This window comes from Buteo buteo, chromosome 11 (assembly GCF_964188355.1).
Source record: "Buteo buteo chromosome 11, bButBut1.hap1.1, whole genome shotgun sequence".
Classification (NCBI taxonomy): Eukaryota; Metazoa; Chordata; class Aves; order Accipitriformes; family Accipitridae; genus Buteo; species Buteo buteo.
In genome coordinates this window covers 2,639,822-2,667,766 of record NC_134181.1, presented here as the reverse complement: position 1 = coordinate 2,667,766, position 27,945 = coordinate 2,639,822, and the positions used below count along the sequence as shown (strand labels likewise).

The 27,945-nt window shown below is 45.7% G+C and overlaps 1 protein-coding gene across 3 annotated transcripts in view; it reads right to left on the bottom strand.

Annotated features, from left to right (window-relative positions):
- KLHDC4 (kelch domain containing 4) overlaps positions 1 to 18,342 on the bottom strand; it is a 29,654-nt gene extending 11,312 nt beyond the window's left edge. Inside the window, exons 1-7 of one of the 3 annotated variants that reach the window (XM_075039876.1) lie at positions 17,254 to 18,342; positions 16,024 to 16,115; positions 14,952 to 15,030; positions 13,884 to 13,982; positions 10,655 to 10,791; positions 3,118 to 3,210; positions 2,031 to 2,190 (exon numbers count right to left, since the gene is read on the bottom strand). In XM_075039876.1, the coding sequence (XP_074895977.1) occupies positions 2,031 to 2,190; positions 3,118 to 3,210; positions 10,655 to 10,791; positions 13,884 to 13,982; positions 14,952 to 15,030; positions 16,024 to 16,115; positions 17,254 to 17,352 (759 nt within the window). In that variant the 5' untranslated portion in view covers positions 17,353 to 18,342. Of the gene's footprint in view, positions 1 to 2,030; positions 2,191 to 3,117; positions 3,211 to 10,654; positions 10,792 to 12,877; positions 12,951 to 13,883; positions 13,983 to 14,951; positions 15,034 to 16,023; positions 16,116 to 17,253 lie in introns of those variants that run through there. The other 2 variants (XM_075039878.1, XM_075039877.1) reach the window with 2 other exon arrangements.
- Positions 18,343 to 27,945: the final 9,603 nt, after the last annotated feature.

The window sequence follows — 27,945 nt, the reverse complement described above, 5'->3', positions numbered from 1 at the left end:
AGCCAATGACTCTGGGGGGAGTACACAAGCCAAACACACTTTCTTCACTTCGAAGTAAACCCAGAGAGACTCAGCTCCACAGCCTGCTATAAGCAAAGATGCAACAAGAGTTAAATAGCCACACGTTACTGAAGTCGTGTTTCTCCTAGAGGGGCTAAATCTTGCTAAATTAAATTTTCAGGAGCATGCTAGAAGTTTGCTGTCTTTGCATCTCAAGAAAGCTGCAGAGAAAATTCTGCCCAGTGCTTTCGTCAGTTTGTAGCTTGGCTGCACCATTCCTGCCTGAAAGTACACTTGTGCTACAGAATACACAACGGAAGTCTCTGTTAGGAATGGCACATCAGAGAGAAGCAGGCTTAACCCTCTCTATTACGAAGGAAGTAGATTCATAACAGGAGTGGTTGTTTTAATCTAAAAGCTGTTCTCCAAGCTGGAGAGGAACTGCACCCAGTTCTTATCCTTGCTCAGTGTCCTGCATAAAGGCTGAGGGCAGCTTTGCATTCCCCCATCCCTTCTACTTCATTTTTTTTAGCTCAAAACAACCCAGAGCAGTGTGACAGAGCCCACCCTCATGAAGTGGAATAGAACCAACTGCAAACATGCATCAACTTTTAGATTTCCATAGGGCTCAGTGTGCACTTGAAACTCAGCTGCTTTCAGTAGCCATGAAAGATCCACATCTAGCATAGCATGCAGGCTCATGCTTCCTTCCCACCCTCAAAAGTGAGGAAACAGGACAGAGAAAGGAAGAGGACAAAGCCCTTTTGCGTAGAAAATGCCTCTGTATTGTTACTGCTATTTAATCAAATGCACATCTGATGAGATAGAGCCCTAAGCACAGGCCATGAGGAGGCACAAATGCTTCTAAATATATAGACAGACTATCTTCTCTCCCCTTTCCCTGCTTTTTTTCTTTGTTCATTTATTCACATCAGAAGAACAACGCGTCCTCCTCCCCCAGCAACGCACTGCTGGAAGCGATGCCTTTCCACTGAGACAGTAGCAGCAGGATCCGGGTCTTCTGTCTGCATTCGCAACATTAAAAGCTTTTGCAGGAACCTTTTGCTCAATGAAATATTTACTTCCTCCCGCCCAGCATGGAGGCAGGGATACTTGGTCAATGAGGACATATGGTGTAAAGGGCTATCCAGTATAAATTACCATGATTAGCAAAGCAAGAAGCAGAGCAGAGGAAGCCTGGTGCTCATCAAAAGTCATCTTTGGCTTATTGAGTTTGCTAACTAGTGCTGCTCTCTTAACCCTTTCACTGATGCAAGAAAACACAAGTCTCCTGGCAACTGCTGCTTTTAACCTGCAAGTGCTAGAACATGGATGACTACTACCTGAGAATGCTTTAAGTTGGCACCACTGTTGCCAAAAAACGTCATTTCTCCCAGTTGCTTATTCCTACCTCTGTGATACCACCTCCTTATACTGGATTAGATTAGCAGGGAAAATACAAAATTCATTTTAACCAAGATAAGCTCCTTGATCAGCACACAACTCCATGAAGAAAGGCACAATTAGAAGACAAGATGCCTCTTTTGGTAGTAGTACTGGTTCACAGCAGCCTGAGCCATCCTGTGCACAAACAATCCCAGGGCACAACTTCACATTCACTTCAAGCTGGCATAACCACAGGCTAACATGCACCCTCGTTACCAGTGTTTTTTGGACATCTGGCAGCTGCCTGACACGTGGAAACATCATCAGTCAGAGCAGCAGGCAGTTATGTGATGAGATCACCACATCTTGCACAGGAGACAAGGCTTGCGAAACTGAGCAGAGGAAGTAGCAGAATAGAGATCTCAATTTTGCTCTCCCAAGCTCTAAGCCCATTGCTCGCTCTCCAAGCAACCAAAACACAGGACTACACAGCCAACACAGGTCAAGACCATTGCATTGGTCTCCCTTAAGCAACTTGAGTTTGTCACATTTTAGTTTTTACTTTAGCCCCTTAGTTTTTCCATGAACTATTCTGCTTAGCATCCAGGAAATACTGCACTGGCTTACCACAAAGTCTCTCCTACCTGTTTGGAGTAGCCTCCATAGATGATTATGCTGCCCTCAGGAGTGGTTGCCATGTGACAGCCGGATCTTGGAGCAGGCCCAATCCCCGATGGAGCCAGCTTGTTCCAGGTGAAACAGTCCAAGTTGAAGGCATACACATCGTTGTAATAGATGTAATCTCTAGGGAGAGCAAATCAGCACACCACAGGTTTTTGTAATGGTCACCATTTAGGACAAGATAAAATACCACTTCAGGAACAGCACCAGGAACCCCTGAAGAGGCGCAATGCCTTATTTAACTCCCTGCATTTACGGCTTTTCTCCTGCCATAGCAATGTACAGAAGATTTACTCGGGTGAAGGTTACTTCTTCAGTGCAACAATTTGCATTTGACAAAGCTCATTTAAGCAAGGCCTCTCGGGATTCTTTTTTACCTGTCATTCCTTACTACAACTGAGGTTTGATCAACTCTATCCAGTTAACACGATCCAAGGTAACTTAAACCAGAACACAAAAGATCAAAACAGACTGGAGTTACGTCTGTCTCATGGGCTGGAAAGAAATATACAAATATCCCTGCTCTCGTTCTACTAGCCAACTCATATACTGCTAGTGGAAAATACTCTGCCCAGGTTAAAATCCCAAGGACACAACCAAATCTAGGGCGGGCTTTGCAACTTGCACTGTGCTCTCAGGGACCGTGGTTATGCTTCTTACTGTCTCTGAGACAATATGCAGCTCAGTTCGCTTCACAGTCCCCATGACAGTGTAGCTGTGACCTCATGTAATATGCGAGAGCCTACTGGAGAAGATGTTTCTAGGAAGACAAAGCTCTTTGACAAGATTCAGAGGCCATAAGTGATGTACTGAGCTTTAGCTACAAGGACGAGTAGCTACTTCAGTGATTAGCTAAGTGGTAGGATGGCTTCTCAAATACTTGAAGACGTTAAATCAAGAGGACTTGTCTTTCTAACATAAAAGTGTAGATGAGTAACAGTACTGCTGAGGATAATCCTTGTACTAAAGCCCAGCTTTCTGTTAGTGGTGGAATTCTGTTGTCTTTTTTACAGACGATTCAATACCACCCGCCATCCTTCAGTAACTCACCTTGCGCTCTCATGGAAACCTCCAAAGATGATCAGCTGTCTTTTGCAAGCAACCATTCGATGTCCGCTTCGTCCAGAGGGACCTCCTGATGCCCTGAAATGCAAAGAAATTCCACTTATCAGCAACACTCCCTTTCCTGTTAGTGTGTCAGTCCATTTTTATTGTGTCATTGGCAGCTGGGCTGGTTGAGTTCAGCTTCTGTCCTCCTGGAATGGGAAACCATGGGGAACTTTGTTGCCTTAATCCATATGTATGCTTTTCTCCAGAACAGTATGTGTGCTCTTCCTGTTAATTCTTGGTATTTGCAACACAGGCATTTTGCAGTAACAATTTTATGCCTAGTGATAAGCCATCTAGTCTTTAACAGCACCTAAAGTCTTGAAATCTTTTCTGCTATGACTCAAGAGCTAATTTTTCAGGAGAGTTTAATGAACAGCAGTCAACTCCCATAATCGCAAGAAAGGCACTCCAGACAGAGATGTTTTCTCCAAGTACCAAAGTAAGAGCCAGAGACTGGCTCTGACATCCACTCTCCTTCAATATCTTAGGAAATCACATACCCATTGTGTCTTCACTCATCCATCTGCAGTTAGGATATAACACCAAACTAGTGAGAAGACTTTGTAAATTACTTAGATTTCCTCAAGAACAAAGGCATTGCAGCAAAAGAAGTGATCATTATTATCTTACACATTAAAAAGCAGCTATGCATCACAGTTCTGCTCTTTCAATCCTTCCTGACCTTTCAGTTAAATGTGCCACTTCCATTTCCAGGAGCAAGCAACAACACCCCATCTGTCACATCCAAAAGCCTCATGCGAAGCCAGGCAGCTGGCAACGACATTCCTGAGAGGCAATGAAGATTCACCTTCCTTCATGTTCACCCACAGACTGAGCATTGTATGAGAGAGAACAAAAACAAGAACTCTCAAAACAAAGGCAACTTTAGGCCAAACTGCAGAGAAAACAGGGTTTTGCTTTGTCTGTTCTCTGCCCCCGTGGATTAATCTATCACATTTTCACTTTCACCAAGGAGTCTCCCAAAGTGCACACAGCACCACTGAACTCAGCAAGACTTCTCAAATAGGCAGTGTTAACATGTGTTAAGTGGTTGCAGAATCAGGGCCTAAATAAATGAGAAACCTGCTCACCGTTGAAAACAACAGCAAAACCTAAACCCACAACCCTACTGCTACTTTAACTGGCAGCAGGTAGCTCTAAAGTGCGGTGATAGATTTCTGTGGAGAGAGAAAATGAGGGCCCTTATTCACCATCAAAAATGACAATCTCACACCAGTCATAATTAAAAACTCCAAGCAGAACAGCAGCGTTTGGGTAAGAATGAATTAATATTGATTGCTTGGACTTTTTATTGTAACAGAGAGGGGGGTTTTCTAGGCATTTACTGGATTTTTAAGTATCACCCTGCAGAATAGCACCTCTAGTATTAATTTCATCAAGATCCGAAATCATTATTTTCTCTTCTGTAACAAAGCTCCCTTGTTACTATTCCAAAGGATGGCACCTTTTAAAATCTTTTTCTTTTTTTTTAAAGGAAAGAAGGAATTAAAAATCAACATTAACAACAAAATCCTTCTCTCAGAGAGTATCTTGCTTCTCTAACAGGTTTCCTCCAAGTCAAAAATCAATTCTGAGCAATAAAAAGTTTATTCATTGATGTGTGTGTTTTAATAAACAAGTTCCCACAAGTGTACAATTCACTCAAAGTCACTAAGGAAAACATCCAGTCTGGGGCCTGATCCGAATTCATAGAAGTCTCACTGGCACCAGCACCACTTGCTCTCAATCACAAGGCTGGTCTCTCCTTCCTTTAGACTAGCAATACAAGCTACAAGAAGAGATGCTGAAACACAGTTCCAGGAGGCCTTACTCTGCACAGTACTGTATCATCTCAGCTTCCTTGGCCTTTGTGTTACACATTGCAGGAATCAGCTACAAAGGAAAGTTTATAGCCTTTGATGTAAGGACATGCTCTCCTAAGCTTGCAACAACTGCTCTTAGAAAGTATTTTTACCTAGAGCTATTCATACAGCCAAGGTCCTTTGTCCCCAGTCTCCAAACACAACATGGAAAAACCAAATGGCATAGTCAAGCAGGACCGGCAGTAACGTATAACCATGCTGCCACTCCAGAAGGCGGCTGCTGCAAGCTTGAAGACTTGTTTCCCAAATGCAAACTGTCTCCTTTTACCTGTATCATTGCTCATGGTGCAAAACAAGCATTTTGGAAATGGTTTCACAGACTTTATGATTAATACTCTACTTCATGGGGTTGACACCAGAAAGCAGACATGTGGGAGGGAGCTGTAAATTCTCCAGACTTTTTTTAAAAATAGATTAAAAGATATGTCTGGATAAGGACTGGCTCTACACATGTACAGCATAAGTCTGATCAGAACTGCTCCATAAGGAATTTGCTTTTGCTTGTAGAGTTACTCTGGGACTTATAGTAACATAACAGACCTGAATTCAGCCCCCAGATTCAAGAATTAAAGACTTACATGTCACAGTGGCTACAGACTGCATAAGTTCATTCCTTCATCCAGAGGATGCTCCCATGAATCTCGGAACCTTTCCATAATAATAAGTGATGATGCATAGAACATCCCATCAAAGGGGCATTTCAGGACAAAGCACTTTCTTCTTCCAGTACTCAAGGCAGCTGAAGGCCAGGACTTCAGTGTTCAGTTTTACACCTTACACTTGTGAATGCAAACAAGCGTTCTGTTCAATGGCACACGCAGATAGTGTATCCATGTGTTTGTATACTCAGTTAGAAAGCACACAAGTGAATACGCAATTGCCACAACGCACAAAACCCTCAAATCAAATCCCTTGCAAAGTCCATCAATGGTTGTACATTTGGATCCTGATCTGCCAAAGAACAAGCTCACAAGGCTCACTTCTGGGCTGACAGAGGAAGTCTACTCAATGGTACGCCAAAATAGCCTTCTTTTCTTTAAGCATCAATGCACCTTTCTACCTTGTGTTGCAGGACCTGATCTTTCCGGTGACAGATAGCACATGAGCAAGAAAAGCTGTCCATCAGAAACAAACCTGTGCTGAAAGGCATCCTGCACTGCAGTGACTGCTCTAGTTCTCTCTGTAAACAGCGTTAAACATACGCTTGTGAAACGCTACCCTGAAATATTTATAGCACTGCATCTCACAAATCTGTTATGGGAAGTATCATTAACATTCCAGTATTAAAGGGAAGAGAGCTATACAGGCTCAAAAGCAAGACAGAGGAGGGATCTGCCAGTTCCCAAGCACAACCCCAAAGCATGATGCTCCCTGTCTCTCTTTGACAGAGTGCACTGGGCCACAGAGACCTGAATAAGAACATTCTCTCTAGGAAGGAATGAGACAATCAGGTTAAAATATTGCTTAGCTCTAAGGCAGAGTAACAAACAGTTCATGCACTGAGGCAACCTTATGCATCACACAAATGATAAGGTGGTTCCAATAAGACAAAGTCATTGCTGGCAGGTCTTCTAACAGGCTGAGATTTGTTGTGTTTGGACCATCTTTGTGCATGCAAAATGCAAGTAAATATAGCTAAATATTGCTAAATATAGCAGTTTTTAACTCTGTCAAGCAGACTGGCACCACTGTGCTCTGTGCTAGGAGATAATAGAGATCCACTTCCCCAGCAGCCTTTGCAGACACAGCACAGGGGTGTTATTCACAGGAATGAGTTACTCAAGGTTTTCTCTTCAAAAGCATTTTACAGTCAAGCCTCTTACAGCACCAAGATGGTCTGTGGCATGAACTGCAAGCCAGGAAGGACAACATAATTTTCTGGAATCTAAACTGTGGGGCTGGAATAACTAGATTTCCTAGAACTGCAAGTTCAGATCACACCAGCGTCATCTTAGCTATTTAATCCACACAAGCCAATACATTCAAACCCACCTGAAATGGGGCACATGTGATTCCTCCCACGTGGAACAGAAACAGAAACTTCTGCCTCTCTTGTCCAGACATTTGTTAATGAATAATTCTGTTACTCTATCTTGCATTAAAATGACGTCTTCTAAACCCAAGTGAGTTTACTCAATACCAGTCTGTACCCCAAATATCTATCACCAGGCACTTATTCAGGCAACACTGCTACCACTTTGGACACATGGAACCATTGCTTGGCCTGCTATGTGAAGGTTTTTGTACCAGGGCTGCTGCCCCACCATGACCCAACAAACCTACACAATCTGCCCCCTCCATTTAGTCTTTCCAAACATGTCCACTCTCCCAATACCACTAGCCCCCAAGTTGACCCCCACTGTCACCTGCCCCCCCCTGCTTGTTAACAGCAATCCAAAATAAGCAAGTGCTTGACTTCAGACAGACATGAGACACCTATGTGGAAAAAATCACAGCAGCAATGGGGTTCCTGGCAAGAAAAGCAAAATGCTGCACAAAAGGGAAATGCAGCACGTGTTATGATCATAGTTTTAAAAGAAGTAGGAAAAAAATCCCTCATACAACTCAACAATCATCTCTGCCCTTTCCTCTTCCCCTTTCCAAGCAGACTGTAATCAAGATGCCATATGGAAAAGCAAAGAGGCAGCAGAAACTTGATTTTCACACTCAGTCAGGTTAGCATTAAAACAAAGACATCCCCTCCCAGCCTCCTCCACCAGATGCCTCATTAATACAGCTCTTGGAGCTCTGCCCAAGGATGGGGAGGAGATGCACTTTGTTTTACTTGAACACTGGGACCAGGGCACAAGCGTTTTCAAAATTCCAGCAAGGCTGAAAGACAGACGTCCACCCAAACACATCAGGAAGCTCGAATGGAGTAGATCCTGCATGAGGCAGGGAAAGAGAAAATATCATCTTTCCAGGGCACTTTCACCCATATAATTTATGATGCTCCCTTAGAAAATGGCTATCCTTTTATCTACTAAGAAACAATTAAGTACCAATGTCTCCAAATGCATCCTCCCACTGTGGCATGGCAGCCAAGGTGACATGTGACAACCAATACCTGGGGATGAAGGGTAGCTCTGGGCGGCTTGAAGAGCATGGTACCTGGAACTTGCTCCCTAGGTGGAACTAGGAACTCATCTTCCCAATCTGGCTCCCTCCTCGCTAACTGTAACAACTCATCACAACAAAATCACTCGCCACAGTTTTAGTCCACTCGGGGCCTGGGACTGCTGGGGGCATCCTGCAACTCGCAGCACGTGCAAACTTCATGCTCAGCTCCAGGGAGGGAACAGGTGCTTTTGCAGTGTAAGTTACACTCAGCATCCCCGAGGCTGCTCTCCCACATGGGATAAGATGCAGGACGAGTAGAGCCTCATAACCATCTCATTTCCTCTTCCCAGGCAGGTCAGGTACTGCAGCATTTGTTTTGGGAGAGGAAAACCCTAAATCAGCTCTACAGCAACGCATCTGCAAACCCACGAGAGAACAATTTGCGCCATCAGTGGTGGAGCTAACGAAGCCTCATCTGGATTCTCCGATGGCTCACAAAAAACAATCGCCCGCCCTCGCTCTCCCTGCAGCTGGGTGTTAACACTGCTCTCCGGTGAGGATTTTTTCAACCAAGAGTTTGGCTGAAATGTCAACCTTTTCTCTCAGCAGGGACTCTACGGCGAGCATCACTTCCTCCCCGCTGCCCGCTTACATGAAACCGGTAGGGATGTAATGCATTTGAGTTCATCCCCTTTATTTGGCTGAGATTGAGCAAGGGATTCAGAAGTTATTTTGGGGGAGCTGGGAGGGGTACAGTCACAGTCATTACGTCAGCTTCTGCCTAACAACAATAGGCAGATCAGCCTGCACAATGACAGGTCTTTTTAATCCTTGCACCTCTTAAAGAGCCCTCCATCATTTTGGAGGGTTTCTCTCACCCCCACTTCCCAAAGACAAGCAGGGCTCACTGGAGTAAACCTGGCTTCTGGAACATGACAAATTACAGCTGTTATTAGATTAACACTACCAGGTCTGGAGCCAAGAACCACACTTATGGACAGGAACCAGCTGCTTACGAATCCAACAGTTTTTCCTCAGCCTCCCAGAGCTACTCAAAAGGACGATCCTTGGATTCTTACAGAGCAGTCGGCTGCCGGGATCCTGTGCTGTGAAGCGTCCTTCTAACCCAGCCTGTTTTGGGCTCCTTGGGATTTTTGCATTTTGGCTCTATGTGCCCCCCCCCCAACCCCTGCACCTTCCACACCAGAGTCCCTTCAGCACTACATTAACATTAGTAAAATTAAATTTTCAAACTTCCCCCTTGTCAGGCAATATCAATGCAACCATTTTCCAGGGAGGGGAGAAAAGGCAGACAGGTGCGATGACTCACTGTGTGGCCTCAGGCATGTGCCAAGGCAGAGCCAGGGTATCCATCTCTGCACAGCTCAGTCCTAAACCACCCTCTCAATTACTGTGCAAAAAGAGGCAGATACAGACAACAGGCACCCACACTCTGTAAGCAGGGCAAAAAGTGATCAACCTAGGCAGATTTAGAGCTTCCCACCTGCAGGAAGGACATGGAGCTCATAACCAGGAGCTCGACAGGTCAAACAGCAGATGAGCAAGTGTTCAAAAGCTGCTGCTTTCCCCAGTGCCACCTCGAGGGTCAGCTGCACGGGAGTTCAAGCCCACCCAAAGCTGTGCTCTGACTAATCCCACAGTCAAGACAATTCCAAAGTCCAAGAGAAAGTCTATGTCAAAGCCAGAACCAAAGCCACATCTCCAGCTTCTCAGTCCACTGGATGACCCACCAGACCTCTTCTTCTCTCATGCAAATATAAACATGAGCAGCAAAACCAAGAAGCCAAAGGTTAAGGAAACACTAGCAGAGGGCTTTAGGCTAGATCCCCCAAAGATATTTAGACATCTTAACTCCTGTCAAAAACTACCAGGGCTTTTGGCACCTATTTACTTCGATGGGTCTGAATTATTGGCTTGTTTATCCCAAGGAATCTTGAGGCAGCAAATGCCAGTTATCAGGAGTGAAGTTGGCTCTGTGGATAGATACAACCTGTTTTCTCAAGCAATGGTAAAATTGGGAGATCCTTGTACTGGTCTTGTACAGCCCAGGCAGGAGGAGCCCAGGCAGATGGAGCAACAGGTACTGTTTTGAAGTTGGACATCTACACCCACCATGGTTGGGAGGACAGAGTGCTGTTCACGATACTCTTTCCTTCAGTTAAGTAACACCCAAGCACACCCATGCTACAAAAATCACATAATAAATAAAATAGCTTTGTCCTCAATAGACTTGGAACACCTCTCTCATTTCCACTTCTTTCTGGAGGCTGTCCTCTCCACCCTTTCTAGGATGAGCACCTCTGCACTCAAGGGAGAGATGAGTAGACAGCTGGGAAATCACAGCACTATACCAGGAGTCAAACTCAGATCCTGCTGGCACAGTTCCTCACAGGGTCAACATCATCAACTTCAGAACACATCACAGAATACCAGGTTGGAAGGGACCTCAAGGATCATCTGGCCCAACCTTTCTTGGCAAAAGCACAGTCTAGACAAGATGGCCCATCACTTACTTGATCTGCTCCCAGGTCTTGGTAGCCAAATGCAGAACCCAGAGATCCTTGTAATGATAGAATTGTTCCCCGTTGGGAGATGCAAACTCCCCGCCAAATACCCACAACTGCCCGCCGGCTGTGGGCACCACTGCTGCCTGCCAGGAGAAGGAAGAGCTGGATCAGACAAGGGTTCAGAAACCAGAGACACGAGAGCTTTATCAATCAAATATACAGCTGTCTCCAAACACCAGCGAGCAGACAAGTGGCAGCGGCTGTGGCTGCCTTGCTTGGCAACAGCAGCTCTCTGGGACTGAAGGAAGGGGAATTTTAAATGCAAGTTACTCATTATTGAGCACACCTTCCCTACAGCAAAGGGAAGTTGGTCAAGGAGCTGGGGTCTTCCCACCTCCTAGCATCTTGAGTTCCAGTTCTACAAATTCAAAGTTTCCTGAGAAGCATCTTGAGATTTAGTTTAACAACAATTGTTCAAATCTCTCTGTTCACCAAAAGGAAACCTCTCCACAGCTAAGGCTCAGCAACATTCATGCATCCTTTAGTCACATAAATAGTATCCTGCAGAAGACATACTGGGGCTCATGAACCCTTAGCCATGGGAGGAACAGGGACACTTCCTGCCTCCAAGACATATCTAACATCCCAGCACTGGGCAGGCAGAGTAATGAGGGAAAAGTCTTTTGGAAAAGACCATTAACAGTGCACAATTGCCCTTTGCAGGTTTTGTAGATTATAAAACAATAAACAGTAAAGAAACCAATCTGCAGCACAAGTCCAAACCTGATGCTTCCCAAGACCTGAAAAGCATTACTGCTTCCTCTGAAGAAAAAAACCCAAACAAACAAACAAAAAACCAACCAAAAAAACCCCAAACACAGAAGGAAATGGGCAGCATTTGGACAACAGAAGACTGTTACTGCTCTGATTAGGGCAAGTAGCAGAGAGGAGAGTATCAAAGGGATTTGGGTTTGAGGTTTTTTTGCACAGAGCAGCACCAAAACACTGTTGCGATGCAAGCTGACAGTTAAAAGTAGAGAGAGAAGAGCAAGACTTTACTTCATTGAAATTATCTGTGTCAGGACTAAGGAAGAAGGAAGGAATCCCAAAAAGGAAACTTTGTGACTGTGCAAATTTCTTCCTTGACTGGGACATCTTGAGTTGTTCACACTATAAACAAATTCTTCCACATGTGTTTTTTCTAGGGTACCCATCACAGATCAACATTGGGATAATGATCTCTTTCTTCAGAAGGGCTTCATTACCTGCCTATCTTTCCCAGCAAACAGCAAAGTAGATTTTTAGCATCAGGCACATGACCATGCCCTGACATAAACCAGCCTATACATGCAATGATTAAACACATGAGAAAATATAGGGTGTGTTTGCAAGCAGGATTTGTGGGAACATGAAGTTACCTAAACAAAGGGGATACATGCCTGATTTTCATGAGTATCTAGAGCTTAAAAGCTTAAGGGGAAGGTACATATAACAGCCCGCTCATACTTGTGCATGACCTTTTGAAGAGCTGTCTCGAAATTCATTACCCAGCCAAGCTTTTTCCTTAAACAACTGACAACAGCCATCCATAGCTATTCTCACCTCAGCTCTGTTGAACTGATGTAATGAAGCCAGTGTAACTCAAACAGAGGATCATGTGTCAGAGACCACAGATGACAAATAAGGCTGAAAACGTGCACATACAGACCCATGGACACGCTTCTCTTTACCCTTGAGCTAATGCAGAATATGTGTTAGAAATAGTCACAAGGAAGACAACAAACCAGTCAACTAATGAGGCTGAACTGTCTCCTGTGCGACTATAACTAATTATGAGAGAAAACTTCTTGTTGAAGCAGGACTCCTCAGATAGGTTTCTCATTTTATTTTTGTCGTAATCCAGTTGCAGCTCCCTGATGCGCAGGCTGCCTGCTCAGTTCAGATTCAGCTGCTAGACAGCCACCTGCTGGCTACCAACACCCAAACAAGCACCTCTCAACTCCACACCCACAAAGCAACCTCCTTTTCACCTAGGGAAATGAGTGAATTTATGGTCTCCTTGTGGAATTTGGCCTCTGAAATCAAGTTCTATTTTAAGCACCACAAGGTAGCCCAAAAATCAAGTCAGAACCTTTCAATTCAAGAAAGAACACACAGCTCAGAGCAAGACTGGCATTTAGGCGTAGCATAACAAGGGTATATGAACCTATCCAGGGCATTAGATCTTACCAGGAAGCTCTAAAGAGCTTTGGCCACGGGTAGGAAAATAACACTCCCATCCTGTACGGCAGCTTTTGAAATGTACCAGTCACCCAGCCACTTGCTGCGACAGGTAAGATAATCTATCAGACAGCTGGTGAGGGCCAAAGACCTGCAAAAAATACAAGTCTTTGGTCCAGTTTCTAATGTGCAGGTGTTCACATAAAGTAAACAAACCCAAATTCTTCATCATCACAACCAGCCAGTGACCTTAATGACACAGGCACCAGAGAGGTGAATTCTAGGGGAGTGTCATGGTATCCCAGAGAAAATTTAGACAACTTTCTCCATTGCCTTTGCAGACAAAAGAAAAACAGCCCATCTGCCAAGGAAAAAAAAACACAACCCAAAGGCAGAACACACAGTCAGTGCCAGCAGTCTACTGTGTTGTACAGTTGGGACGCTTGGCAAAGCCCAACTGCTACATGCTCGTCGGATACCCCATAGTAATGGGTCTTTCACATTACTGGAGTGGCAGTATCTATAATGCCCATAGATGTAGGCCTGTGGGCATTAAGGAAATAATCATGCACAGCAACTCTGCCATTCGTAGCACTTTGGTCAAATTCAAAGTTATACCCTGACCAGCATTTTGAAAATTCAGTGCCATCCTGGGATTATGGATGGTTGACCTGGTCCCTGTATAATGCAGCAAAGGGAGTCCACCTTCAGAACATGTCTCCCCCATGAGTCCCGCTTGAGTCCTGCCAACCCAACAGATACAACCCCAAATCTTCATTCCACACTTAATATTTCCAGAGGCCACCCAGTGGTCAGAAAGCACAAGCACCTTGGACAGGCTTGTACAGGCCCCCTCAGCAGGAGAGATGAAGTGACACCATTGGCAGCCCATTACAAGGAGAATGAAAGGAAGCCAGAAACCCTCAGAGGAAAAAAAAAAGCAAACCAACTCCCATCCATCTTTAGCAAAGCATTAGAATAATTCCAACTGCTGCTCTGGCATGCAGTACTTTACCTGGTGAGCACATCGCCTTGGTGGTGGGTTGGGGATCTCTACTTTAGACCAGCTGTTCTTTCGGATGTTGTAAATATACAGTTCATTATACAGGTACGTCTGTTAAGAGAGGAAGAGAAAATACACATCACCACAGCTCTCCATTGGACAGGGTCATTTTGTCCAAGCACAGGCACCCCTGAGGGTTATCGGTGAGTTTGGAGGAGAAGGAGCACAGCACCAGCTTTGCAAAGCAACAGCTCACCTGCCTCATCAGGCAGGGAAGGAAGACAACAACCTCCTCCACTAGATTGGGAGTCAGCAACTTCCTCAGAGTGATCCACTGGACTGGGCTGTTCTTTCCCAAACCCTTGGTTAAGCCTGTGACAGCTTGAGATATGAGGACTTAAGAAGTTGGAGCTTAACACAGATGTGTAGGTTAAAGTTGCCCAAACTGCTGCTCAACTCCTGAGACAGGAACAGCTTAATGTAGTGAAGCAAGCAGAATTAGTTTTGCACATCCCATTGTGTTATCCTAAGGCGGCCAAATATCATTGGCAGACTTGAATTTTCAAGCTATAGTATGTACAGCTTCTTAGGGTCATAAAGACCAGTTTGTCTCCAGGAGCACAATAAACACTTGCAACTTGCAGAAATTCAGTAACAAGAGTGCCCACTTGCAAATATTTGCCACTGTACACATCTCCAAGGCAGGCAATGCCTTGCCAGCAGCAAAACTGCAGAAGTATCTTGTTTTGAAAGGTGGAAGATAGAGATTCTTCAACAGTTATCAAAAGTGAGGGGCAGATATGGCTACAATTAAGTCTGGAGAAATTATGAAGCCCTGAAATATTTATGCTGAGACAATCACTCTAACTCCTTAATGGGTTCTAGCATGTCTCCTTCCTGCCAACTGTTCAGGCATGAGACAGTATCACGGCAGAATTAAAAGGCTATTTTGCTCTCATTCAGGGACAAATACATATTTTATGACTGCTGCCTTGAATTTCGCCTCAAATGAGACTCATGCAAATTACAGTAAAAGCCAGGGAGAGGGTAGAATAAAGAAGAAATGGAAGTATACATTACTTTTTGGCCATTGAAATATTCACCTCCAAAAAGGATCAACTCATCTTTCTCAGGGTGAGCAGAGAGGGAGCCGTTCAGCCTGCAAAAGAAAGAGGGATGGCCAAAACAGTAGATGTGTAAGAGTCTTGTAAAACTCAGAAGCTTGCAGCCTTCAACTTAGCTAGCACTAGCACCTCTGCCCTCTAGCCACAAAGGTCTCTCCATCATCTGCCAAATTACTAGGCTATGATATTCACCCCAGGGCTAAAAACTTCTCAAAGAAATTAACTTCTTAAAACTTCCAGGAAGATTAATTTGACACTGTCTGAAATCTTCTCCTATTTTAGGAGCACACGTTACACTGTCATTTAACATGCCTTTTGACGTGAGCTCTTGAATTTTAATGCTGGTGTGTCAAGAACAAAAATTAGTTTTATGAAGGCACAGAACTATGGGTAGAACTGGGCTGTCTGGTATCAACTTATCTGCGTCATTATTCTGCAGACACCACTGGTCATTGCTCATCTACATACCACCAAAGTGTTTTGCACCATGCAGAGACAGATCCCTACCACTCCCAAGGAGGAACTAACTGACCACTGTAACAGCCCTGTGAGATTAACAGTAGTGTACCGACCTGTCCCACTACAGAGAGAGGAAAGCAGGTATCACAGAGAAAGGCATTTATTTAACAAGCCACAGGGAACAGAAATACAGAACCTGTAAGTATGTGGACAAGCATCTTCTATCTCATGACACATCCTTTTGCCTCTTAAGTCCTTTCAGCTTTCTAGTCCAAATCCAGAACTTCCTCTTAACTTTTATCATTCCTCAAAAGCCTACAATAGAACTCTGCTTTGCCTCCTTTGTGCTGATGGGATGATTAAAACGGGGATTTTAAGGCCAAAAAAAAGCTTTTGGTCCCTTTTTTAACCAAGGACTCAATATACCAGATATTTTGTAACTCCAGATATCAGCTATGCCAGATATCAAGCCTTACACGCTCGGGAAATAACTTTACATAAATAAATGTCACTAAAAGCACCACCAACTGCTGTATAAGTGATAGACAAAGCCTTGTACAATCTCTTACCTGGGCGAGGGGGGCGGACAGGACGACTCAATTACTTGGGTCTTTTTAGCATCTAAACTCTGGAATTCTGCTATCAGGGCTTCAAGATCCTCCTGCAAATAAAAAGCCAGACATAAGTTCCTTGACATGCACAGAGCCAGCTACCTGCACACCACATGAAACCAGTACTCACCCTCACGATTTCCCTTCTTTAAAAAAAATTGTCTGCTTGGGTTCCCTTCATTCAACTACAAGAAATGGATGCTGAGTACTTCCACACTTTAAAGTTTATGCTTTAAAGATTGGTCTCCCCTAAAACACTAACGAGTTGCTCAGAAGAGTCCTAAAAGGATGGTACGCAAAGAGCATTTGCTGCACACCTGCTATTCCTGCAGCAGAAACACCGCACAAATCGGCAAGTAAATGCAAATCGCTTAAGCCCTAAAAGTGATGAAAAACTATATGCCACAATCTAGCTAGTCCTCTTCTTTGTCTGCAATGGAAAAATGCCTAAATGGAACTGGAAACTCTTTTCTATTCCCAGCTTATACTTTAGCTGGCAAGAAACCTGCATGCATTTTTATTCCCTTTCAACTCCTGTCAACTAAAAAGAAAATCTGCCTCCAAAACTGCAGCTACACCAAGTTGCAAGGGCAGAAGCAGGATTGCAGCTATGGGGAGTTTCCGACTCTCGGTCTCTCCTACAACCCCCATTGCTCACCACCTCCTTTCAGTTAATCTTTCTGAAGTTGTGGTCAAAGCAGAGAATTCCACAATATGCGGATTTTGCCCCTGCAGCATGGCATCAGCTCTCCCTGCAACCAGTAGACATGTACGCTGGCACTTTCCATGTCTTAAGCTTTGTATTATGCTGGTAACACCACGTTTTGACCAGGTAAAGGCAGCTATTTTGAGGCCTAAATACAAGCACCCACTCTAGGAGTGAGATAAACAAACATTCTCATTTGCTTTTAAGCAAGAGGAAAGGGATGGGGGGGGAGATGGAAGGCAAGAAGGACCCTTAAACCACATTTTTTCTGTCCTCCTTTTACACCTGCTGCACCCAGCCTGTCAGCGATACAGCAAAATCCTTCCTGGCAGCAGTTTTCATCTCACGCTTTATCCCTTTTTCCGAGTGCCCTCGCACACAGGCGCTGATGGCTTCGCAGCGAAGAAGCGCCGAAACGCCCCAGGGGAGGCCCAAGCCCCGCGGGCCGAGGCTACCGAAACCCCCCCATTCCCGCCACTCACCTCCTCCTTCTTGGCTCTGCGGGACACCTTCCTCTCCATCTTCGCGGCGGTCTTCTCGGCCCCCTTCCCTTTCTTCTCCCGCTTTCCTTTCTTCCCCATGGCTGAAAGGCCGCGCTAGGCCGCGCGGGAAGCACCGCGCTCGCCGCACCGCCCTAGCCGCCCAGGGCGCACGGCGGGGCGGGCAGCGCAGTCCGCTTCGGCCCGGCACTTCCAGGCCGCGGCCCGCCTCCTGCCCGAGCGGCCGTAGCCGCGGGGTCCCTCTGCAGGTCGGGCGGACTCGTCGCGGCCGGTATCGGCCTGCTGCCTTCCCTCCCGTGGGGCTGAGGGAGTGCGGCGGACAGGGGCTACCCCGGCCGGGCCCTGTGATCCCCACCGGGCCGGGGAGAGGCTTTAACGCGGCTCCACACACCGCCTGTCACCCACCCTCAGAGTCTAGACCCCCATTTGACGCGTGTTGCTATTTATTCCTGCCCTGAGGAGACCGCTGAACCCGCAAAATGGCCCCCCACCTCACACAAAATGGCCCCTCCAGGAGAAGCAAAGGGCTTAGGGGTCACCCGAAGGTGTGAGCCAGGCCTGGGAGAGGTGCTGCGCAGAAATAAAAATGAACCACGGGCTGAATAACTGCCTCAGGGATTGGGGGGCTGTGCAAGTGTTTTCATTTTCAGCTGCAGAGTTTTGGAAAGGGGGTTTATCCGGGCCAGTCGCACAGACATGAGGTGGTGGAGAGCTGAAGGGAACGGCGGGTGCTGTGAGGCGATGGCAGACAGCTGCTTTTTTACCTTGGTAGTGGGGAAGGAATGATGATGATTTGGTTTTTTTAAGTGGAATTTCACGCAGCTGCTGAGCCCAGGTAAAATTTCTGGGAGAACGCCTACTTCGAACATCTAACCAGCATGTCCACTGTAAATATGAGTTCAAATACATCTCTGAGGTGTGAGTTTCCTTTCATCCCCCTGGGCTTCAAAATTGCCTTTGTGATTGTCTCTCACTCACAGGGATGGAGTGCAATCATTGTATTTTTCACCAAATTCCCACAAAACCCCACATTGCCTGGAAGCAGGGTGATTTTCATCACTGGCCAACCCACCGCCTAACCCCAAAACCAGCGAGGATACCCACTGAAGGTACAGTTCAACACTCACCAAGTTAACCCAAACATCCAGTACGTGCCCTGGAAATTGCAGGATGGATCCTATGCTTTGAACACCTGCCTACACTTGAACCTCTGATCCTGGAAACACAGCCCTGAAGCATGAAAGGAAGAGATGGGAAAATACTTTGAGGTTGCAGACAACGTACATCCCAACCAGCATTTTGCTTGCCTGGTTGTTCTGAAAACATCGCGGTTACAACTAAAGCTGCAGTGTGTCAATGTTTATGCGCAGGAAGCAAACAGAAAGCTACAGAGAGACCAGGTCAAGTGAATGGGGCAATTTCTCAGCCGACATAAGACGTGGGAGCTCTGCTGAGTTCCCTGGCGCTACTCACAGGCTAGGAAGTCTCCCTGCTGCTTCTTGGTCTTTAACCTCAAAAAGACACCAGTGTGTGAAAACACATCCCATCCTCTCCTTGATATCTACAGGAGTTTGGTCACTGGTTCCTCTCAGGCCAGATCTTCTTCTGTTTTTAGGGGGACTTTGAAATGAAAAAGGCTGCATCTTTGTGAAACCTGCTCTTGAAGTCTTCACCAGGCAGCAGTTTACTGGGGGTTTCACCTCCTGCACACCCTGCCCTACCTGTCCCCATTTGCATCGGCCTCTTCGGTGCTGCATCATTCACGGTTGTTTCCATAACCGAGTATGCAGAGACCCTTAGCTCTGTGAGCTCAAATTGCGTTCTCAAAACTTTATTTTCCATATTTCTGAGTGTAGTTTCAGATGTTCGGGGTCATTTGGAGCTAGCCGCCATGTGGGGAACTGCGTGGGGGTAGAACATTCTTGGTGTGAGTTCTCTGATCTCTTGAACTATATAGTCTAGTTTCTCATGGATTATGTGAAAAAAGAGGATAAAAGGACAAAGAAAACTTTGCACTGCACTTTGAAAATACAAAGCACAATATAAGCATGAAACAGGGCATGAACTTCTCAGGCATAAACGTACCCCTGCTCCACCATGGTGAGGAATCCTGCTGTAGCAATGACGGTAATTGTTAAGAGATGTGTCTTCCTTGAAGGGATCCGATGGACACCTTGACTGTATAGATGAGACTAAGGTTGGTGACATGAGAGCACCAATGCCCCAAAACATGAATTTAAGACTCCAGAACTGACTCGGGTGAGCTCTTTTCACAGGCTTCCCATCACCCTGAACAGGAGAGGCCACTCCACATTCCCACACGACGTGCACGGATGTACTCCGACATGTTCACGCAAACATCTTCACCCAGCTGGGAGACAGATGTGTGCTCCCAAACACGGCCGAATTCAGGCGCACACACACATGCTCCCACGCACAGATGTCCTCACACTCTCTTTTCTGTTACGTCTCAGTTTTTGTTTCCGCTTTGTTTTGAGGAACATAGCATAAGCTCAACTTTGCCTGTGTTTGCACATTTTATTCTACTGCTATGAAGTTGTCCTATGCTGTTATATCTGGCAGCCCATCTCCAGTTCTGACCTATACAAAGAGCACGTGGGTTTACTTTGTTATTTTTTTATAGTCTGGAATATGCTCATTCAACAGGATGGTAAATCCAGCTGTATCAGCAAAGTAAAGAATAACAGGCATGAAAGCTTCAGAAAAGACTCAAAAGCTTTTTCCCACAAGTCTTCTTTGTGCTCTGACTCTTGATTTATTTTTCCCTTGTTAATGCTTTCTGAAGCCAGTAGCAAGGAAGGAATTAATGACACAGATTAAGCGTGAGGACATGCTGACAGCACAGTAACTAAATCAACCAAAAATGCATTGCAATTGTAGGAAGAGCTGGTGTGTTAGTGTTCTGATGCTGTCTGTATAGAAAGATGAGAATGAAGATAAGCCCTGCAAACAGAGAGAACCGTGGGGCTGCTGACTGGGGACCGCTTCAACCATTCTGGTAGGATCCACTGCAATCAGATTTTGGTGTAGGCCTGTGGAGCAAGAGGAAAGCGCTGCAAGGGAACACAAAGTCATGCCAGTGTAATGCCCGGGAATGCCAGTGTGTTGGAAAAGATTTTGGAAGTTTGCTGGGAGGAGGGACAGCTGAATTTAGCAGGCTAAGGGCTCCCGAGTGCTGCATGTGCCCTGGGACACTTCAGGATGCCCAGGAAAAATTACTTTCTTTAAATGCTCTGTGGTGTGTAACTCATGCAGGAAAGCTTCATGTGACAAGTCAAAACCCAGGTGCCTCAGTCTCCTCCAGGCTCAGATTGCAATTTTGCTCCTCTGCTGGTGTAAAATAAGGAAGAGAAAATCACAAAAACTGCTCCCCTGAGCTCTGGTGACAGCGTTTCAAAGTCACTTATCTCCAAAGGCAAATACAGCTGAGGGTCAAGGAAAGCCATATGCATAGCCAAGGCTCGTTTGGGAAAAAGTCCCTCATAACAGAAAGTCTGGGGTTTTATGCTGGCCATGCTCATAGTCCAGCAGAGGCCTCTCAGCCCCAGCTTACGCATGTAGCACCTGAAACTGGATTCGGACCAAGCAGGCAGCTGCTGCAAGTCAGTGACAGTATTTTGCTCCGTTCAAGGCTCATTTATAACCAGAAGCTGATAATATCTCATGGCCATTCAATTGGCTTCCTGAATTTTCTGTTTTGAAACTGGTGCTTTAATATCTTGAAAACAGAGGAAGCAGAGGAAGGCAGAGGCTTCCCTGGAGGGAAGTACAAAGCGTGGCTTTATTCAGATACACATCCCAAGGGACATCAATCGAAATCCATCAGCAAATTGTCACACTTGAAGCCACAAATTCTCAGCAAATCTGTGAAAGCCCTTACTTTTGCCATTCCAGTGGGACTTCATTGGGGTTTTTGTGCCTTTGAAAAGAAAACTGCAGAGAGAGTATTAAAAAGCAAGACAGAGGAGAAGAGTGGTTTAGAAACTCACATTTCTGGTCATGAATAATGATGCATCAATTTTACATATTCTAGATGGGGATGTTATAGGACTCTGGTATTATAGCACTAATTATTAGCATCAGTACCAGTAATAAGGAAGATGGCAGCTACAGTTAACATAGAGAAAACACCTGGAGGAAAAAAACCACAGACACAGTAAAATAAATTCTCACCTGATTCCACCACTGATCTACAGCAAATAAGTAAGAATGTCTCCACCACTGAGCTGGAGGAAATGAGCATGCCTCTCCGCTCTCTGAGCTCTGGTTTTAAATGCAGATGCTTCCGTTTCAGCACCAAAATGAACAGCTAATGCCTAAAATAGTAAGTTTGGGTTTAACATCAAACTGAGCCCCTCCACACCATATTTCTGTACATGGGAAGCTTGCCCAGCCTGGCTGTGCTTGCTTTGTTTTTAATGAATTTACTCACAAAGTGCCAAGACAAGAAGCATAGATACAGAGCAGGAAGCATTAATATGTATTTCCTGCTGCAATGTTTCATTCATCAGCGTCATGCCAGGCTCATTTGTGGGAGATAGCTCTAGGTCTGAAAACAAGGTCGTTTTGCACAAGCACCAGTTCTAGCCTTGAAGATGAAATAGAGGAGCCTTGTCAGGGTAGCAAAATACTCAGCTCAGTGACAAGGCTGATCAGCATTTTAAGGGTGGTCATGCACTGGGAGAAATATATACTTGCTGATTTGTGTAAAACAGCTGAAACTGCCTACAAGGGTGACGAGTGAATGCTGATTGCTTTGTGCTGCCAAGGGATCCTGTTCATGGGGCACGCACCTTTTCTTCCAGCGAGCGGTGCAAGACTGCTGAATTATTTCAGCTGTTCACTGTGAACAGCTGCCACATGAGAAAGGTCTGCTCCCACTGTTTACTGAACATGTCTTTCCAATTTACCACCATGCTTATAAGCACCAGAATCCAGAATTTCTTTTCAAAGAAAGGTTTTGCTAACTTTATACAAGCACACGCGCATGTACACATATGTAAGTAAGCATAGGAGGACAGGACTCTTGGAGGAACTAATGTTTTCATGCTATTTGAGTCAGCCTCTGCAAACTTCCTCATAGAGCAGCCAAATTCTTCTGCGTGTGTCACTGCCTTCTTTTGCTTGTCCTTTTTCAGACATCATGGATTGCTGCAGGGACTGGTCTTTGCCTCCGTTGTTTCATCAGAGCAGCTTTGATGGTGGTATTTCAAGTGTGTAGGGTGTCCGCAGTGTCACTGCGCCATGGCAGTATTTACCAGCCCAGCCGTGAGTGAAGCTGCTCCTGATTAAAATGCTCCAGCAGCTGCACAGAAAATCTCTGTCCAGCTATTGTCACGTCTTTTTGTGACATTGGCCCCCACAATCTGTTTGAGTCAGTGTGCCAGTTCCCAGAACGGTGATGAGAAAGCAGAAATCTTGGACTGTCTTTATGTCTGTCCTGGATCTTCATTAATTAGGCTAGTGAACCATTAATTAGGCTACCTAAGCTTCTTTAGAGATGCTTAATCTTCACAGTGGACGGCAGTAGGGTTCACAATAACAGGGATGGAGTCTGGCTCATACCAGCTGAAACTCTTTTTCCTTATCTGTCATCAGGCTTGTTTTGCTCTATTTCCATTTTATTTATGAAGGTTTTGATATTTTTCCACTCATTTATGTACCAAGGTGACGCAGAGGCACTCCTCTTAAATGCCGATGTCATTGCACAGGTCTCTGACTCACCCCATCCTGAGGTCAGGGTTTTGTAGAGAGATTGGGTCCAGGTGCACAATTTGGGGCTTAGCCCCATTCACAGCACCCCAGGTATCTTTGAATCCACTTTGTCCTTTCTAAAGAAAAGTATAAATAATTGGGTGAACTGGGTAGAAAAGAAGTGAGTAAAAGGAAGACCCGGAAAGCCCGGGGTGAGAAGTGAGTTCTGGACAGAAAAGGTCATATTGCTCATAAGAGCAAAGCAGCCAGAAACACCTTAAAATCCCCAGCCCTTATGTACACGACCGTTTTTTTCCCCCCATTATTCAAATTCTAAGTCTGATGCAACCCAGACTGGAATGTAGTAAGACTTGTAATGGCTTTCGTGTCCCACCAGATGTCAGCTCCTCTGCAGAGAAGGGCCCTGAGCCGGCTCCCACCGCACCATGGTGCAAGAATTGCTGAGACGTTGCATCATCTGCGGAGGTGCAGAGCTCTTGCTCGTGGGAAATGGATAACCAAGCCCAGGGCCAGGCTTCAGGTTGCGAGGAGAAAAGCAGCACAACGTACTTAAGTGAATGGAGGTTGTTTAGGTGAAGAAATCCTCTGTATTTCAGTTTCTCCAGCTTTCACTGATTCAGGTAGTGCCTCCCTCTTCTTAAATCCTCAGGAATTAGGTGACAGAGAAAGTGGTTCCAGCAGGGACTCAGTATTAATCCAGTGTTTTTCTTGCCTAAGAACAAGTCCAAGCACATTTGTTTCACCTAAGGAGACTTATTCTGCCGTGAGGTGCCTGAGCAGCCCACGCTTGGTTATTGAGGTACACCATCTCCAGAGCCAGAGCGTGCAGTGGGGTTTGCAGGTGCTGCTCGCTCTTGGACACAAAGGACTGGCCATTGCATACAGTTATCAGTCCTGTTTCCCCTCAGTAGGCAGATACAAGTTCACTTAAAAATAACCAGTGCTCAATTAACACCTAGCCAACACTCAGTTCCCATTACAAACCCCTTCATCACAGGATCTCAGAATATTTTAGAGGAGAGGAGTGTTTCACTTTAATGGAGAAGGAAATACTGAGGGCAAATTATATCCCCAGCAATATGAAGGCAGGCTGTGGCAGAGCTGGGTTTAGTATCTCACCTGGTTTTTGTTGCAATCACCAGGCTAGATACAATACTCTCATTCAAGTGCTTTCAAGCACCAATTTTCCTCCATCAGTTCGTAAGAGAGCACGTCTGCCAGGTCTCGGTGGCTCCCCTGGCTTGCTTTCAAGGGGGGAGAACTTGTAGTCATCTCATGGCAGGTAGGGTGAGGAGGCTGGCTTATATATTAGCAGAGAAAGCTTTAATGTAGACGTTAGAGAAAACTTACTGACTGCCAGACAAGTGAGGCATGAGAAGAGACTGTCTGGGGTGGCTATGAAATGTCTAAGACCCTGTGAGGACAATGTCAGCCAAAGATGGTTGGAGCGAGTCAACCTGCCTTGCGGCAAGAGTGAACATGGGTCATTTCTCACTGTTCTCCCATGCCCAACTTTTACAGTTTTTTACAGCTGAGGAAGTAAAAGACAATGACTGACTCTTAGTGTTTGTTTGTCACCTACCTCAGTCCTGATAAAAGCGACATTGATGAAATTAATTCTGGTTTATCTTCACAAAAAGCCACCATCCTGATGGGTGAGTAGGTTTTTCCACAACTGATTAGCATGTACTTTTCCTGGTAGTGCTGTGACAGCTATTGGGATCAGATTATCTACTTACTGCCATACCTGCTGCTGTCACCTTGATTTGACAAGGCTTTACCAGCCTGAGCCATGCACTCTGGAGGAATTTGGTATGTTCTCCTGCTTAGTCAGGTTGAGTCTGGTTTTGTTAGCTCCTCAGTAAAGATAGCTCCATATGTCCCTTATCACACTAAACATTTACCCTCAGGAAATGATGACCCTGGCAAGATTCCTTGTGGTTTTGCAAAAGAAAAGAAAATATTTGTTCATTCTCAATGGCTTAAAAAGGTACACTTGGGTATATTAACCACTCTCGTGAGCAGAAATGTTCTCCTAAAGCATTAGCCTTTAGGAGCAGGAGCTGCTGCAGTGGGGTCTGCACTTTAGTTTGATTGTGTTGGTTGTGGTGGGTATGAGAAACCGTGCATGGAGCAGGAGACATGGGAGACACATGCTCCGTGGTTGCAATTATATTGAGTTGCCTCTTTCTCACTTTTCCTTGTGAACCCCCCAAAACATAGTGGACCCTCTGGGGATGGTTAGCAATTTAGGGACCATGAAATGTAGACAAAACTCTTTTTTCCTTCCAGCAGAAGACTGTGTTTCATCTACAAAGCCCACCACCTTATGACAATACTGTTCTCTTGAGTTGAGTGTTTGGATAGATTCAAACTCCAGCAATTAGTATGATTTAGTTTTTAAAAGATGACATCACATCCACTTCTGAACATGTTTCAGGATGTTTTTACAGACATGATGTAGTAGGTGATTGTCCCCTATCTGTCTATCTATCACTGACTCGTTTTTTAAAGAAAAGATTTAATTTTAACCTCAAGCTGCAATCCCAATGAAACTAATATCCATTAACAGTTTTTCTATCACTGTAACATGTACAGTTTTCTCTTGGAAATAACCATCTTGGTTTCCTGACCTATGATGTCATTTCTCTTACCAGAAAAGAAAGAGTCGCATAGGGAAGCAAAAAACAGATCTTGGTGATATGTCACAACAGGCTTTTTTCTGTGCTATTTGAATGGAAAGCACAGCTTTATTACAAAGATAACCATGTGAAAAACAATCTGACACACCACACATGATCCAGTCTGCTGGCGAAGCGGACGCAAATTAGGTCCCATTTGAAAACCAATATTTACTCTGATACCTGCTGCTTGCTCTGCAGCGCTCTCTGGCAAGGATCAGGAGCGTAAACTGGGTTTCTATGGTGGCTGTTGACACTCAGGCCAGCTTCACGCTTTCCCACAAGATAAACTGTCACATTACAGGACCGAGGTGAAAAGCAACCCAGCCGCACAAGGGAAGGAGTGGGATCGTGGCTGCGCGCCTGGGTCTGGTGGGCTGCAGGATGCCCATTCTGGTGCTATTCTTTTTGCCCAGACTGTCTGCTGACCAGCCAGCGGGAGCGGTGGGTTATACTCCCATGCAAAGGGCCAGCTCCGATTTAATACAATTGCTCTTCCCTGCTCTCCAGGTACAAAGTGAGAGAGCAGGACAGGCACCAGGAGGAAGAGCAGGACGCAGGGAATGTATTTGTGCAACATCAGCTGCAGAAGCTGCCCATTCCCCTCTGCTGCCTTCATGGACAGGCTCCTCCTGCTCACTTGTGGTGCTGGGGGATGCTGCTCCACTAAAAAGAGTACACTTATTTCAAGACACCATGAAATAAAGATGCTGCGCAGCCCACATAGGCAACGAGTCCCTCTGTAGGACACTGCTGTCGTGGGACATCCAGCAAAGAGGTCTGCCAGGAAGGTAATTTCTTCTGCACAGAGCTGTTAGCTCACATAAGCTGTATTACAGCTTTTTAGCAGTGGGAATTGGTATGTAGCAAAGCTATCTGGCGATGCTCTCAACTGCAAAGCAGCTACCAGGAGAGGCTAGCGGCTCTCCCCAGGCATAGACTTGCCTGGTGAAGGGCTGAGCTGGAGGCAGGCATGGGCTGGTGCTGGGGTTCCTTATTCCTACCAAATCCCTTACCTTTATCCACTGCACCTGGAGGCCATCGGGGTTTGAACAAGCCTGTGGTTATTTGTTGGGGAGAGGCAATGAGCCGAGCACTGCCTGCGCCTGAGGCCACAAGAGAAACCTCACCAAACCTAGTTGGGGAAAATCCTTTAGCTCTGGATGGTAACTCCATCAGTCTGAAAACATAGGGAACTTCACCCAAATGGTGCAGGGAGTTTGGGTTGGCCTTTGAGCAGCAGGATCCAGAGCCCTTCACTTTCCAAGGCGCTGCAATCCAAACTGAAAGGTTGTGGCCCAATTCCTCCTGCCGCCCCTTTGGAGTTATTTGTACAGGGGAGGGTTGCCAGCTCCTCTGCCTGCCCCACCACCAAACCATGTACCCGGCAGGGAAGCTCTTCCCGACGTGCCTTTTGCTCTTTGATCTAATGCAGGATCAAGATCCCTTTTTCATTCCAGGTCAATTTTCCTCTTTGTCTCCAATTCCCCATCTCTTCCCAAGCCCTGGTTCTGTCACACCCGGCTGGAGTTAACCAGACTTGAGATTAGTTTTTTCCTTTCATCTCTGCGCTCTTTTCTCAGAGATGGGTGGGAAAGGAGTTTCCCCCATGTCTGTGGTTTCTTTCCAACACAGGCCTCGAGAGGGTTTGAACGTGCAGCTGCTGCGGGTTGCTGGTTGCTGCTCCCTGTTCCAGTAGGATTTCGGGAGTGAGGATGCAGCAGGTCAACCCTCATGGCATTTGCGTTGATGCTTGGAGCAAACCACCCTGAAAATGTCATTGCTCGAAGCAAACCACCCCGAAACACCCAACGCAGCACTGTGATTTGCACCAGGACCAGGACTGGCGCCTGGGAGACCGTGGCACACAAAGCAAGGGTGTGCAGCTCCACAGAAAGGCTGGAATTCATTTAATAAGGGCAAGGAAAATCCAATGAAAGCATCCTTCCCCGCCTAACCCCCTACATGAATCAACAGAGCTGGCTTCAGCATCCAAAAGCTCTCAGACTGAAGCCTTTTTCCCAGCACACAGGCAGAGAACAGGCCACAACAAGCGGGTGGTTAAATCACCGATAGTTGCCATAAATTGCATTTCTGCCAGGGATCTTGTTCTGTAGCAAAACAGCCCATTTCTGAGACACCATTACAGCTCTGCACTGGGCAGCCTCGTGGCTGCTGGGTTGAGTATAAGGCCCTTTTCCTGCAAAAAAAGAGCCTCCTGTGAGGAAGGAAGCAGAGCCCGTGGTTTTGTGGGGAG